The sequence below is a fragment of the Peromyscus californicus genome, unplaced genomic scaffold (assembly GCF_007827085.1).
Source record: "Peromyscus californicus insignis strain IS unplaced genomic scaffold, ASM782708v3 Scaffold_8__1_contigs__length_139910024, whole genome shotgun sequence".
NCBI lineage: Eukaryota > Metazoa > Chordata > Mammalia > Rodentia > Cricetidae > Peromyscus > Peromyscus californicus.
Genome location: NW_026294606.1, coordinates 115,968,326 through 115,983,592, shown reverse-complemented (window position 1 = coordinate 115,983,592; position 15,267 = coordinate 115,968,326). Strand labels below are relative to the sequence as shown.

Genomic DNA, 15,267 nt, shown 5'->3' with positions numbered 1-15,267 from the left:
AACAAAAAACAAAAATGTGACCGACCTCAGGGCCACTCCACTGGTTGTAGGAATACAAAGGTGCTCTGACAAGCCCTTATCTGGGGACCTGCTCCAATACAGGGGAATCCAACTGAGAACCACGAAGAGCTCAAGGGTGTGCAAGAGCAACTTCAGTCAGATGCCATTTTGTGTTAAACTCAATCTACAATCCACACCCTACTGAGGTGACTCTCCCGGTGACATCCTGGCTGTATTCTGTTATCAGCTTATCTAGAAGTTGCTCCAGTCAGTACGTACAGGCCTGTCTTACACTGCATGAAATGGCTGTACTGTCATAGCAAAACCAGAAACATAACCACAAAAAAGTAGTAGAAACAAGTTTACAAACCAAGAATATAGCATTTTATTCATTTCCAGATTATGCGTCTTATACAACATATACATATATTTAGATAATATATAAAAGAAAGAATAAACTGTAGAAGAAACATTGGTCTGATCTGCCTTGCAGGACGTCTCTAATTCCGTGCGTCTGTTGTGAGTGTCTCACATGCCAGGGCAGGCAGCAGAGGAAACCCCAGCAGCTGGTGTCACTCAAAGCTCTGCTTTCCCCACTGAACTTAGAATGCAAGTAACAGACTGTGGCATGGTCACTGGTGTCCACGACAAAGACACCAGTAGTCAATGAGCCACAGCACAGTGGATTATTTAAATGGTTTGCACTGTCTCCATGTAGTTGTTTTTAACTAAGAGTCACGTCCAGAGTCTGTCCCCCTTAGTTGCTGTCCAGTTATTGCTGAAGGAGAAAAGCAGAAAAGAGCAATCAGTTTCAGCTACTAGAAAACGGAAGGTCAATGCCACAGGCCCCGATTTCTGGTGATACCCAATGGACACTAGGCGGTGGGGACACAAGCGTGGCTGAGCATGCACGCAAAGTGTCCACAACTGTACACTGCTTGCTCACTAGCCTTTGAGGCTGACCAAGAATCAGCCCCAGGACCTACTTCCAAGAAGACCTGGGAGTAGGATAGGGGAAGGCCTGAGAGGGGGAGATGCCCTGCAGTGGGGGAGGCAGCAGCCGCAGAGCAGTCCACAGCTTGGCCTGGCACTGCTGGGCTGGATGGAGAACTAAGGGGTGGTGGCAAACCTCCGTCCCAGGCCACGGCTCCCCAGCCCCTAGGCTTCCTTGAGGAAGGATGTCTTACTTTGGCCTTGTTCTGAACTGGGAGATACAGTTTGAACTCTGCCGGCAGCTCATCTTCTGAGTAGAGTCTGTCTGAGAAGTAAACCCTTCGGATACGACAGTTTGCGTGGATCTGTGGAGATAAGACTCATTTTGACAGGCTAAATACAACTCTTTCCGTTTTGCCTTATTCTCCCAGAAGCCCTCTCATGGCACCCCCCAAACTCCAACTCCATTAGCAAACTGGCTTTGCTTTGGGGTAGACTCCAACAAGAGGGGGACTCAGAAGCTGCAGAAATGGTTCATTGGTTAAGATAATTTATTGTTCTTGCCACGAGAGGACCTGGGTTCAATTCCCAGTCCCCACACCATAGATCATATCTATCTGTAACTCCAATTCTAGGGGATCTGATGCCCTCTTCTGACCTCTGCAGATACCAGGCACACATGTGGTACATGTACATACATGCAGGCAAAATATTCATATACATAAAATAATCTAAAAAAATTCAAGGAGGCTGGAGAGTTGGCTCAGTAATAAGAACACTTGCTACTCTTGCAAAGGACCCAGGTTCAGTTTGCAGCACCCACACAGTACGTGGCTCACAACCATCCCTAACTCTAGTTTCTGGAGTCCAATAGTCTCTTCTGGACTTCTAGGGCACCAAGCATGAACATGGTACACAGATGTACTTGCAGGCAAAACACACATACATATCAAATAAAATCTAAAGAAATTTAGGAAAAAAAAAAAGGATTTTGACTGTTGAATTTACCTTGTTTGAGAAGACCTCAGAGTATTTTCTGGATCTTTTGGAGGCCCTGAAGAGTGCCTTGGGAACTTTGGCTAGCAGCCCCACACTGTCCCCACGTGTTCAGCCAGTGTGTCTAAGCCCTGCTGGGACTCCACGTGTGGAAGCAGTACCTGCACTCTCAGGGTCTCGATGTAGTTTGTGCCGTAGGCCCGCCGGGTGAAGTCAGACAAGTTGAACTGAATCTGGTTCCAGCCGTCGTCCAGCCGCATGGGCATGGTGCAGATGAAGGGCTTGACGCGGGTGGTGCTCTGGTAGTTACTTGCTCGGAAGCGCCGGCGGACATTTTTGTCATCTAGGACCTGCAGCACCCAGGAGGGCCACACTAGTTCCATGTTCTCAGGCTCAGGCAAGCCGTTAAGACAAGACTCTGGGCCTCCACAGCCTGGTTCCCAAGGCCAAACCCCAGGGAGAGTAAACAGGCCAGAGACAGGTCACAACTGGTCACAGATGGTCTGGAAGTAGTAAGTTTATCTTATTTGTTGTCAAGACAACAGCAGCTGTGGTGACATATGACACAGCCAGCAGGCTCCCAGACCATAGGATGATTTCCTATTTCTTCCCTCTAAAGGCTCAGAAATACTAAAACAGAAACAGTAACTCAATAGTAAACACTTACTCCCCAAATGCACATGTTAATCTTTAAGCTTTGAACTCTTGTAGCTATGGATTAGATTTTCTGGGTGTTGTTTCTTTCGAAACCTCACACTAAAACTTTGGTTTTAAAACACCAAATTTACACCCTCGTGAGAGCTGCACTGAGCTTTAGCAGAGGCAGGAAAGAGCACATAGCAAAGGCTAACATGCATTCCTACCGTCTGGGTCTCCTACACACTCACCTGTACTTCAAATGTAAAATACTTCTTCAGGTTTTTGATGATCATGACGAGGAAAGGCAGCTTGATTCCCAGTGTCTTCTTGGGGTCTGCAGGACATGTGATGTATGTGGTGCTGTCAACAGAAACACCAGGGAATGGGTTACTTGTCTTTCTTCCTTTGTGCTGTGTACAATACCACATGACCCAAGACAAAAACTAGAAAACAGATCTAAAGGACTCAGCTTCGTCACGTAATGAACCCCTCAACGGTTCAGCTAGTGAGCATTTTTTAAAATGTCAGGGCTGGCAAGACAGATCAGTGGGTAAAGGCACTTGCTGTCAGTTTGATCCCTGGGACCCACATGGTAGAAAGAGACAACTCTGACCTCCAAACACACACCATAGCATGAGTGCCATCCTCCCTTCCCCACATATACATATAAAATAAATAAAACAAAAAGGTAAAATGTCAAGTGTAGTGATCTGCCAGACTGTTGGAGGCCAGGAGATCAAGGCCAGTTGGGCAAACATAAAAAGATCCTATCTTAAAAAAAAACAAACCCAGCCAGGTGGTGATGGTGCACGCCTTTAATTCCAGCATTTGGGAGGCAGATCTCTGTGAGTTTGAGGCCAGCCTGGTCTACATAGTGAGTTCCAGGACAGCCAGGGCTACATAATGAGACCCTGTCTTGAAACACCAGCTCCCAAAATCAAATCAAAACAAACAAACCCAAACCTACTCAAACAAAAGCTTGAGACCAACAATAAAGTATCTGAAAAACGAAGCCTGGGAAGTTCTTCTAGTAAAAGACTTCAATTCTAAGGCAAATATGAAATAATAGAAAATCAAAAAACTGGAGTCTTGAAAGCCATGATAGCCACAGCTGGATGATCAGAGCACTCTTCCATACTCTGGGTGAACAGTAATAACACAGCTAACTGCTCTCTATGCTGGGCATGGGTCTAAGTGCCACATTTAATCTTCACACTAACCCTACCGGGAAACATCCCCATTTTGCAGATGAAGAAACTAAAGCTGGAGATGAAGTAAACTGCCCGAGATAAGCTGTAAGCGGTAGAGCGGATCCACAGACAGCCTGATTCTGCTAATACCGGAGTGTACTGTCCTCCTGATGCAGCTCGTCTAGAGAACAGAACTGAGCTGGCCACCTACCTGACATTTGTCCCTTCGATCTCTAGCACCAGGGACTGGATGTCATTGTCAGTGATTCTTTTGATGTGGCCATTCCGTACCTATCAGGAAGAAAGTTTGTCAGTGTTGCAGGATTTGACAACAGCCTTATAAAAATCCTGAAGGTTGAATGAGCCATTAGAGGAAAAGTGGCCCAAGGCACATGACAACAGCAAGTCAAAGCCTATGCCTAAGGGACTATGCTATTCCCTCTACCCGCCATTTGGAATAACTTCCTTCACGACTCAGACTCAGCTAACATTTACTCTCTGTAACAGCAAAGTTCATCAATATTATTTTATTTATTTATTTATTTATTTATTTATTTATTTATTTAATTGTGTATACAGCAAGTGTTATTTATTTATTTATTTATTTATTTATTTATTTAATTGTGTATACAGCAAGTGTTCAGCCTGCAGGCCAGAAGAGGGCACCAAGATCTCATTGTAGATGGTTGTGAGCCACCATGTGGTTGCTGGGAATTGAACTCAGGACTTCTGGAAGAACAGCCAAGTGCTCTTAACCTCTGAGCCATCTCTCCAGCCCTCATCTATATTCTTATCCAGCTCCCACAGCAGCAATAAAAACTAAGGTAAAGTGGTAAGAGTCCCACTCTTAGATATGAATTCGACATCCCAGGACTGTAAATGGAAGGTCCTAAGTCGGAGATTGGATTTCCTAGACCTTCCACTAACCATAGCTTCTTTGTCCACAAAGATTAATAAACTACCATCAGCTGGGCATGGTGGCACACACCTTTAATCCCAGCACTCCAGAGGCAGAAGCAGGCAGATCTCTGTGAGTTTGAGGCCAGGCTGGTCTATATAGTGAGTTCCAAGACAGCCAGGGCTATGTAAAGAGACCCTGTCTCAAAAACAAACACCACCACAAAGGTTACTAAGAAGGAAGGGAGCAGGTGAAGAGTGAAAGCAGTATTTCCAGCCTTGTCTGTCGGTGCACACCTCAAAGCTAACTACTAGAAAGCTAAGGCAAGAGACTGCTCTGAATTACAGGCCAGCCTGGGCTACATAGAGACCTTGTCTCAAAGTAAATGTGTGTATGTATGTGTCCCTTGAGTTTACTCCTACTTTTTCCTTCACCTTCTTTTATATAACTTTATACTTTTCTCCAGGATGAGTTCAGGTCCTTCCCATACCATGTACAGACATCCCATTTTCAGTCAAGTGATCTCTCTTTTCTAATTCACTTTCTTGGCTCATGTTGTCTAGATGGCATAATTTAGCACTTCATAAGTATAGAGACATACATACTACATATTACACAGAATGTGAGGAACCCACATTAAATATTAATTCCCTTTCTAAAGTAATTAGGAATACATAAGCATTTCTGGGTACTAAACCCAGAAGCAGCTAATATGCACAGGAGATGTAGGGTGAACGTTCTAACATGGAAAAGATCAAGAGGCTTAGAAAAGGTTACAGGAAAAGGAAAACGTGTCTTCTGGGTGTGACAAAATGGCAGTGTTGGCTTCACAATCAATGACTCAATCTCACTGACTAAAGCTCCTGTTCATTAATCAGCCTGCTGATTACGATTTTATTTTCCATTAGATTTGCATATAGGGAGAGGGCACCATGGGTCTGACAATACTGTTGTGGGATATCTGTACACTGTGTGAAGATATACTGCTGTGATTGGTTTAATAAATAGCTCAACGGCCAATAGCTAGGCAGGAGATACAGGTGGGACTTCTGGGCAAAGAGAGGAAGTAGGAGGAGATAATTGAAGCACACAGGAGATGCGGGGGGGTGGGGGGGCACGGTGGATAAAAGGTAAAAAGCCACAGACAAAACATAGATTAATGTAAGTGGATTAATTTAAGTTATAAGAGCTAGTGGGATAAGCCTAAGCTAAGGCCGAGCTTTCATAATTAAGAAGTCTCCGTGTTGTTCTTTGTGAGCTGGTGGCCAACAACAAAGCTTATTTCACAATACTTTTCAACACAGCTCTGTGCTTTCCCATCAGTTTCTGTGTGCTCTGTCACTGAGTCTGATCTACCCTCACTGTGTGAGGTGTTCTCCAGGTACATCTGGAACCATTGCCCACCTTGTTCTACAGCTGCAGTGGTCTTGTCTGTGAAGTTCAGCCAAGAGTAGGATCAAATACACGCAGTCTTAGGATCTTCTTCAGTGCTCACTCTGAGTGAGGCATAGGCTAAGTGTTCAAATATGTGCTGACTCTGGAATCTGTCACCCTAAGAGTTGGCACATCTGAATAGGTTCAAGGAGGGCTTTAAACATTCCTGGATAACATATCGACCACAGACTATTATAGGAAGCTGGAGATCACGGGAGTCTCACGAAGCACGTGAAGCTAGTGGCATAAAGAATGTTTCTTACAAAACATGCTTTGGTACCATTTTCAGGCACAGAATGCCAGGCTAGATGGACCTCTCATCTGTGCCAATGGAGCAGTTCTTGGGTTGTCAAGACACAAATGTCATATTGAAAAGCTTCTCAAACAAAGCTGGCCACATTCAATGCCCTCCTGCTTTGAATTCTGGGCCACTTTCCAACAGAGATTAAGAGCACAAAGACTCAAGTCTGTAGAACACGCCAGCACTGCCCACCTCCTTCCCCAATGCTCCCAACCAAAGTAGCAATATTTCTGCAATGTTTTCTGTGGAAAATCAGGCAACTTATTGAAGGAAGAATCTGTCAAGAAATTATTTCCAAATAATGTGCTATAGCTCTACTGATAAGAGCCCAGAGCATTCCAACAGGATGGAATATTAATTTGACAACACACCACTAGTTATTCTCAATAACATAAACATTCCTTCTTAAAAAGTTAGCTGCAAGGGCAGGAGAATTCAAGAGACTACTAAGCAATTAGGGCCTTAAGTCTACTATTGCTAAAAGGCAACATGTTGCTATTTATCCAACATTGTTTCAAATCATGGAGTCAATCTTAACATTTCCGAAAAGCTCTCTGTCCAGAGTCAACAAGAGGTCTCCCCCGGCTCAGAAAGCAGCCAGATTTCACAGGGAGGAACTGTGAGGAAATTGGCCTTCTGCCCTTCTCTAAGTTTACAGCTTGCAAATCTGACCCACTCAAGTCCTTACAAAGGGAACAATGCCTTCCAAAGCACGCAGAGGGCAACAGAGGAAGCTAGAATGGACTCTAGTATCCCAGGCCTCTCCTCACCCAGAGGCAAGCATTTCCCCCTTAGAAGGCCCCTTTCAAAGGGCTGCAAATACAAACTCCCTGGAAAAAAGGAGTGGAGGGCAGATGATGATTTGGGGACATGAGCATTCAAGGACAGGAGACTTCCAAAGTCTCTTCTCTAAGGCTCTGAAACAAGGGAGCGGTTCTTGGGGCAAGGTTTCCACCCTCTCCCCTCTGGAAATGACTACATTAAATTACACAGACTAAGCTGGGGTGTGGTAGTACATGCCTGTAAACCTAGCACTTGGAAACTCGGAGGATCCTCAGTGAATTTTGAGGCTAGCCTGGTGTACATAGCAAATTTCAGGCTAGCCAGGGCTACACAGGAAGACCCTGTCTCCAACAAAAACAAAGCAAAACAAAGACACAGGCTGTCACTGCCTTCAATTGTCCAGGCCTTCCAGGAAGTAAGCCCGTCCTCTGAGCAGCTTCTCATAAACACACGAGGTAGGATGTATGTCCCAGAAAGTGTCAACTTCCTTTCCTTCACTCAGAGTTCACTGGGCAGGCCTGGCCTTCGGAGGAACACAAAATGTATTTGCTGGCATTTAGTACACATGTGGAAGCAGATTTCACTAACTTCTTCCTCTAATTAGTGCGCACTGCTTCTGACGTTAATCCTTTCATCCATGATACACTCTCACAATCAGTGTGGCCTATGAGTACTTTCTTTGCTATCCTTTTACTAATACTTAAAAATTATGGCTGAAGAGATGGCTTAGTGGTTAAGAGCACTTGCTGCTCTGGCAGAGGACCCAGGTTTTGTCCCCAGCATTCACACATCGCTCATAATCATGTTACTCCAGTTCTGGGGGATGTGATGTGCTCTTCCAGCCTCTGCAGGCACCTGCACTCACTTGGTAAACATAAACACTATCTGGCAAGTGCACATGGATACACACACACACACACACACACACACACACACACACACGCTCCTTAATCTTTAAAGTCAGTGTGATGGAGATGCACCTCTGGATGTCCACCAGAGTGCTTCCAGAGACATTTAAATGAGGAGTGAGGACCCACTCTGAAAGTGGGTGGCACCAATCCATCTTCTGCTCTGACTCCATCATTGAATAAAAAAGAAAAACGAGCCGGGCGGTGGTGGCGCATGCCTTTAATCGGATCTCTGTGAGTTCGAGACCAGCCTGGACTACCAAGTGAGTTCCAGGAAAGGCGCAAAGCTACACAGTGAAACCCTGCCTCGAAAAAAACCAAAAAAAAAAGAAAAAAAAAAAAAAAGAAAAACGATGAATGCAAGCTTAGTGTCAAGATTCCCTTCTCACTGATTCCTAGTCTTCACAGGTGTGGAGTCCTAGTTGCATGTTCCTGCTACCATGAACTTGGTCATGCCTTTCTCCCTGCTATGAACTAGCTCCTCCTTAAACCAAGAGCCAAAAAACAACTTTCTTACTAACCTCAGTTGTTGTCACAGCAATAAGACAACGAATAGCATGCAAAGTAACAGGTTTAACCAGGCACAGTGTCTGATGCCTATAATCTTAGCATTTAGGAGACTGAGGCAGAAAGATTGCTACACGTTTGTAGCTATCTTAGGCTTTGTAGCTCCAGGTTAGCCTGGGCTACATTGTGAAGACTTTGAGACCTTGTCTTGTATGAAGACCTGAGTTTGGATCCCCAGCACCTACATTAAAGTAGGGCATAGCCAGTCTTGGTGGTACACACCTTTAATTCCAGCACTCGGGAGGCAGAGGCAGGGGAATCTCTGAGTTTGAGGCCAGCCTGGTCTACAGATCGAGTTCTAGGACAGCCAGGGCTACACAGAAAAACCTGTCTGGGGGCAGGGGAAGGCAAGCTGGGCATGGCAATGCACTGCCTCTCATCCAGCACTGGGAGGTGAGGGGTGGGCAGACAGGCAGATCCCTGGGTTCACTGGCTAGCCAGTTTAGAAGACATCCAATGTCCACATCTAGCCTCCACACACTACATCAGCACATACACTACCCATAAACACTCAAAAAAGGGGGAGGGGGAATGAATGGATTTCATAATGATATACCTAAATGTGATTGTATTTTATTCTTTTTTTTTTTTTTTTTTTTGGTTTTTCGAGACAGGGTTTCTCTGTGTAGTTTTGTGCCTGTCCTGGAACTCACTTGGTAGCCCAGGCTGGCCTCGAACTCACAGAGATCTGCCTGGCTCTGCCTCCCGAGTGCTGGGATTAAAGGCGTGCGCCACCACTGCCCAGCTGTATTTTATTCTTATTCATTCCTGTGAACCCTGATACCCCCTGTCATCCTACACATGAAGTATGTGGGGACTTCTGAGCCCAAATTACTGGCAGTAACAGAAAAGATGGACCTTCAGTACTACAGACACCAAAGGAACAAACCTTAAGCTCATCTCCCAGTTCTTCTCCCAGGCTTTCATGGTTGCTGGGCAACTAATAAAGAACACTGATTTTTTTTTCCCCTTCTCATGTAAGCCCCAGGGAGGAGGGTCAAGATGAGGGAAAAATAATACTACAGGGATAGGGAGGAAGCTGGCCAATGTCCACAATTCTACAGAGTGATTCAAAAATAACATATTAGCTGTACCATTCCCATCCCATCCCCCCACTTTCATTTTCTGGCTCCACTCACTCATCCTGGCAGGCAGCTGAACCCTCAGCCATCTGGCATGTCCTCTTAATGACACATGTCCCAATTTACATTAAGCCCTTAGAGCAGGCCACTGCAACAGGAAAGTGTCTGCCCAGGGCCAGGGGCCTGGCTCCAAGTCAGAAAACAGGCAGAGGGAGCCCTCTGTGGGAAACTGTGGTCATAGCTCAGGCTCACAGGTTTGCAGCATTTTTTAGGACTACTTACGCAGCAGACAGGCAGCTGGAATTCACTCTGTAGACCAGGCTGGTCTTGAAGTCACAGATATCCACCTGCCTCGGCCTCCCAACTGCTGGGATTAAAGGTGTACACTACTACCACCTAGCTCATACTTGAAAGGACACAAGTAACCAGAACTCATTATGTTTTCATCCAGTTACAGTAAAAGCTATTAATCATTAAAATAAAGACTGACCCTGGGAAAGTGAAAATCATTTTACTCTATCCAAATGCACTCAATGCTATTCACGGAATGACTCAGCATACATCAACAAAGTTTGCCAAATTAAAAGTTGGGTCTAGGGCCAGCAAAGTGGTGCAGCAGATAATCACTTGCAGCCAAGCCTAATGTCCTGAGTTAAATTCTTGGACCCATGTGGTGAAAGGAGAGAACTGACTCCTAGAAGCTGTCCTTTGACTTCCATGGGCACAGGCATGGTCATACACATAAACACACACACATAAAAATGTAATAATTTATTTATTTTTAATTCTGGAGAGGGAATTTGTTCACCCTTAAAATGAGTAACTGGGACCCAGTCATCCTGACTATTCAACAACAACATCAGAAGACTCTGATAAAGTCCCATTCCATGTGGAAACAGAAACAGCAGCAGCTGAGAGGAAGAGAAGGTGAGAGGGAGGGAGGGAAGGAAGAGAGAGCAAGACTGTGGAATCCCGGGTTCCAGTGTAGCAGCAAAGAGGACTGAAAGGCATGCAGCACTGTGCAGGATGAGGAACAGCTCCTTTTATTTATTTTTGTTTTTTTGAGATGAGACCTCACTACGTCACCCTGGCTGGCCTGGAACTTGCTATATTGACTAAGCTGGCTTCGAACTCACAGAGATTCACCTGCCTCTGCCTCCGGATTAAGATTGTGCTCAGCAAGCTCTAACATTTTTAATTCATGTAATTGTTGGTTCCAGAAGTTAAGGAACATTAAACAACCTGTTGATTTTTTCTACGCTCTTGCTCTGAAAACCTACAAACATCTCTATCAGGAAACTCAGTGTAGCCAAATCTTAACTAAATTCAAGTGTGATGAGAAGGAAGCTGAGGTTCTGAGCTGATAATAAAGTAACCTAGGCTGCAGGGATGAGGCAAACATCGGAGGCACAGCCTCCTCTCAAATGTGACCCAAAGACAAGGAAACGTGGGCAGACTCGGGGTGAAGTGCAGAGGTTTGCAGTTGAAGAGAGTGGCCTTGGTGCAGCAGGAAGCTGTCTCTAAGGAGAGGAGGGGAGCCTGGGGAGGGAGCCTGGAGAACTGGTTAAGCGGGTGTAGACCACCTGCCTGGGCCTCGGATCCTCAGTGCTACACTACAGGTTTGGGAGTGGGAAAGCCAAAGAAGCATGACTACTTTAGTTTAATTTCAGAAGCCTAAGCAGATGCTATCCCTAGTCTTTCAGGATTGTTTTTCACAGAAACCAAGTAGGTATTCTCTCTGTGCACAAACTCAAACGTCAGAATAGTAAATATCCAAGTTATCAAAATAAGGACTCAAACTAGTCTTCAGACAGTATGTACTTACCTCCTGGCAAAGGACCAAGCCTATGCAGGTAATACAGACAAGTGAATCTGCTTCCACCCCACAATCAGACTTCGCCCTTATTACAGCTCTGTATTATTCCCCAGGAAAAGGTGAATTTTTTTTCACAATTCTGTATCTTCTCAACTTTATACAATGCCAGTCACTCAGATGTTGCTCAATAAATCACTGATAAACATATAAAATCCCAGTATTTCCTTGACTGGACTGGATTCCCGGTTTCTGAGAACTTTATAACTTAACTGAGGAACAGCCTCAGTACAACAGAGCTGATGTGGATAGTCCCAAACTTCCTCTTTCCTCCCTCTCCTCCTCTTGCCTCAGATGGAGAAAACCTCTCCACTAAACACTATTGTGTTTTGTCCAAATAGAGTTGGTAACATGTAAATAATTTATTTTGTATTGTAAAGATTTGTCTCAAAACGAATGTTCTGCAGTTTTCTTTGCCAAAATGTCTGTTTAATTTGCTCCATGTAACCCTGCTCTAACAATGAATGCTTCATATGTGTTTATGTCATCAGGGTACCATTGGACCTCTAGTGGCATTGTTAAGGGACACAACGCACCATGGTTACTCTGCTTTCATATGCTATATGTAAACATGTTGACTAGTCAAAAAACCATGCTTGGGAAACACACACACACACACACACACACACACACATCACAGATCAAAGTCGGGGGGTATTAAAATGGACGCTTCTTATAAAAGCTTTATCTCTTCCCTCCCACTACAATCCAGCATGCTCTCCGGACCTGCTCTGACTGCTTTATAACAACACTTCATACAGCTCAGTTTCCAAGTTCAAGTAGCACACAAGCCTGTTCTCTCTACACCCTCTGTTCCTAATAGATATCAAGCCGGTGAGCCGTCATCCTCCTGACACTGCCAGGTGGACCCACTCTGGGTTCTCTTTGCAGAGGTCTAATTTAAGAGCTCCTGATGCTTCACTTCAAAGTGAACAAAAGCTCAGGAGCATAGGGGGGGAAGTTAAGCGTCTGCTTCCTATGCAATACTCTTGACGCAACTCCAGCTCTGGAGAGAATCCTTTGCGAGAAGACTTGGTCAGACTGTTCACGGGTCAAAGGCCGGATTGAGCTCTCCACTGTTTTAACCAAAAGACATGACACTCCCAACATGCTTCTCTCAGAGCTGTCCTCAGAACACACAACTGCCCAGCAGTGACAAGCAGAAGGCAGTCCAGGTGCTCTCTCAACCACTGTGTGGCCCAAAGCCCTCCTCTGCAAATAAGGAAAGTCGCTGTACTGTTCTAGTTCCACTGCCAATAGACCTGGCTTCCTTGGCCCATTCTACATTCACCTCTATAAACACTCTACTAGGAACACCACCTCTCTCCACCCTCCCCCGAAGAGGGCAGAACTAAAGACAGTCCCTAAAACTCCTGGCTTCCGCATTAGAGTGCCCACTTTATATTCAAAAAACGGTCCAGGGGACTGCCCCGGGACTCTGCATGAGAAATAAAACGCCAAGATAATAAATGCAGACCAACTCACATCCCGCTAGATCTTAACATCTCCAAAAGTGGCCAACGAGGGCCACCATCTCATGTGATAGGTGAAAAACTGCCATCCATTCTAGAGGAGGCCCGGATAAAAATACGGAGGCTTGACACTATGGGTCTGAATTGACGGCCTCTGACAATCACCATTTTGCAGTTTTCCCAATGGAGAAAGCCGGGACGGGAGGAACAGTACAGACTCCCAAGTCACAGAGGGCTTGCAGCAGGTTCCAAAGGTTAGCCTGTCAGCATCAGCGAAACGGAGGGAGCTAATGAATGAGACCCGAGCTAATGAATGAGACCCGAGCACGTCTGGCTTGGCCCGTGCGCTTCTGGCTGCGCCTCTGTTCAGGATGTCAGAGACAAAGGCCCCCCGTCTACAGAGCAGCACAGTGCCTGGGACCGGCGAACACGTGCACGCCTTTCATCGCAGGGAGGTACGTTCCCAGCTAGGCGGAGGGGGGGCACTCTGCACCCATTCTCCTGACCGGGAAGCCGAGGCGCAGCAGCCACACCATCACGTGGGCGGCGAGAGCTGTCGGGCTGGCCCCGCCCCCGCCCCGCCCGGCCGCTCACCTTTTTGTCCCAGATCTGCAGGGGCTTGCTGCCGATGCTGTAGAGGATGGAGAGGAAGCCGCTCTGGAACGTGTTCTTGAACATCTCGCCAGCCGCGGCCCCGCAGCCGCCCTAGGCCCGGGACTGAAAGTCGGCACCGAGCGGCCAAGGCCAGAGGAGGCCGCCGGTCCGAAGGAAGGACGCTGAGCTGCAGCCACTGACGGCGGGAAGCGGCGGCGCGACGAGGATCCACAAGCCTGGGCGCGCACAGAGCCACCTCAGCACCGAAACCACAGCAACTGCCGCCCGCGCCGCAAGCCTGCCTGAGGGGAGGCGGAGCGCCTCCGCGGCCCGCCACGGATCCCTCCGCACTCCTGGGCCCGCCTCCCGGCGGCGCGTCGCCCAGTCAGGCCGCAGGAAAAGCAGCTTCCGGTTTCTTTCGCTCTTAAGCCCGCCCCTTCCTGCCTCCCCTGGAGCCGAACTCGGTTGCCAAGGGACTATTGCCCTCCCTTCCCCACCGCAGCCTAGACTTGGTTTGTAACAGCGGAAGGAGACATCGAGTTTACCTCACATGTTGACAGTGTCTTCGTGGTGTCATGGGAACCGGGCTGTAGAGGGGTGGAGTCACGACAGGCCCCGCCCCTGGGGGCGGGACGAGTCGGGAAGGTGGTTTTCTGTGAATGACAATAAGTTCCTTGGCGTGGTGGCGCCTTCATTTAATCCCAGCAGAGGCAGAAAGATGTCTGAATTCGAGGCCAGCCTAGACTACATAACGAGCTCCAGGACAGCCAGAATTCATAGAAACCCTGTCTCAAAAAACAAATGTCGTGGATTGGCCCAGGACAGAAGAACATGTAAGTGAACCAGTATTGAGCACCTTATTTACATCATCACCTTTAATTATCAGGTCTAGTCACGGTGAACAAGATGCTGTCAAAGCGATATTCTGGGGAAAACGTACCGCCTTAATGCATAGGTTAGAAAACAAGAAAGCCTGAACATTAAGATAAAAGCAGAAATTAATAAAAATTAAACAAAATTGGACTGGTTAAGTTGAACCAACAGCTGATTTTTTTTTTTAATGCGTCAACGTCTGGAACATTTTAGGAAAGACATAAGCTGTGGTATTTCAAGTAGAAGGAAATCTCAAATATGAGAGACTTCCCCTGTTACTGAACATCTTCCCCAATGGTATATTGTGCATTCAGGCTCTGCTGAGTGTTCTGCACACAGAAAAGAGTTTGCAGCAAAGGCAATCATTTTAGCAATTTTTATCATCATAGTTGCAAATTACTATGTGACAGGTGTATGAAATGCCTTACCCTGTATTAACTCACTCAATCCTCACACCAAAGCTTTAAGTACTTCAGCCAGAATTTCTAGATACGGTGAAAAAAATATATGAATTTTATTACTGTATAAAAATAAAACTCATTATATATAATTTATTTTTGCATGATATCTAGAAATCTGCCTGGCCTGTTTAAAGTTCTTAAACAAAAAGCCAGGCACAAACCTTTAATCCCAGCACTCAAGAGGCAGAAAGGCAGGCGGATCTCTGTGAGTTTGAGGCCAACCTGGTCTACAGAGTGAGTTCCAGGACAGCCAAGGCTGCTAC

General features: G+C 46.2%; 1 protein-coding gene across 1 annotated transcript; it reads right to left on the bottom strand.

The window, feature by feature from the left end:
- Window positions 1-361: 361 nt before the first annotated feature.
- Window positions 362-13,968, bottom strand: Cfap20 (cilia and flagella associated protein 20). The gene is made up of 6 exons (XM_052728645.1): window positions 13,671-13,968; window positions 3,970-4,049; window positions 2,817-2,928; window positions 2,091-2,279; window positions 1,188-1,298; window positions 362-778 (listed from the first exon to the last, which is right to left on the bottom strand). Exons 1-6 carry the CDS (start codon window positions 13,752-13,754, stop codon window positions 773-775), a joined length of 582 nt encoding a protein of 193 aa, XP_052584605.1. The 5' UTR covers window positions 13,755-13,968; the 3' UTR covers window positions 362-772.
- Window positions 13,969-15,267: the final 1,299 nt, after the last annotated feature.

Excerpts from the sequence above, each read along its gene's own strand:
- Cfap20 (XM_052728645.1), bottom strand. The coding sequence starts at position 13,754 with ATGTTCAAGAACACGTTCCAGAGCGGCTTCCTCTCCATCCTCTACAGC. Across the intron at positions 2,929-3,969 it reads ATCGAAGGGACAAATGTCAG|CACCACATACATCACATGTC; the intron begins GTAGGTGGCCAG and ends TTCTGTTGACAG. Across the intron at positions 1,299-2,090 it reads TCGAGACCCTGAGAGTGCAG|ATCCACGCAAACTGTCGTAT; the intron begins GTACTGCTTCCA and ends TTATCTCCACAG.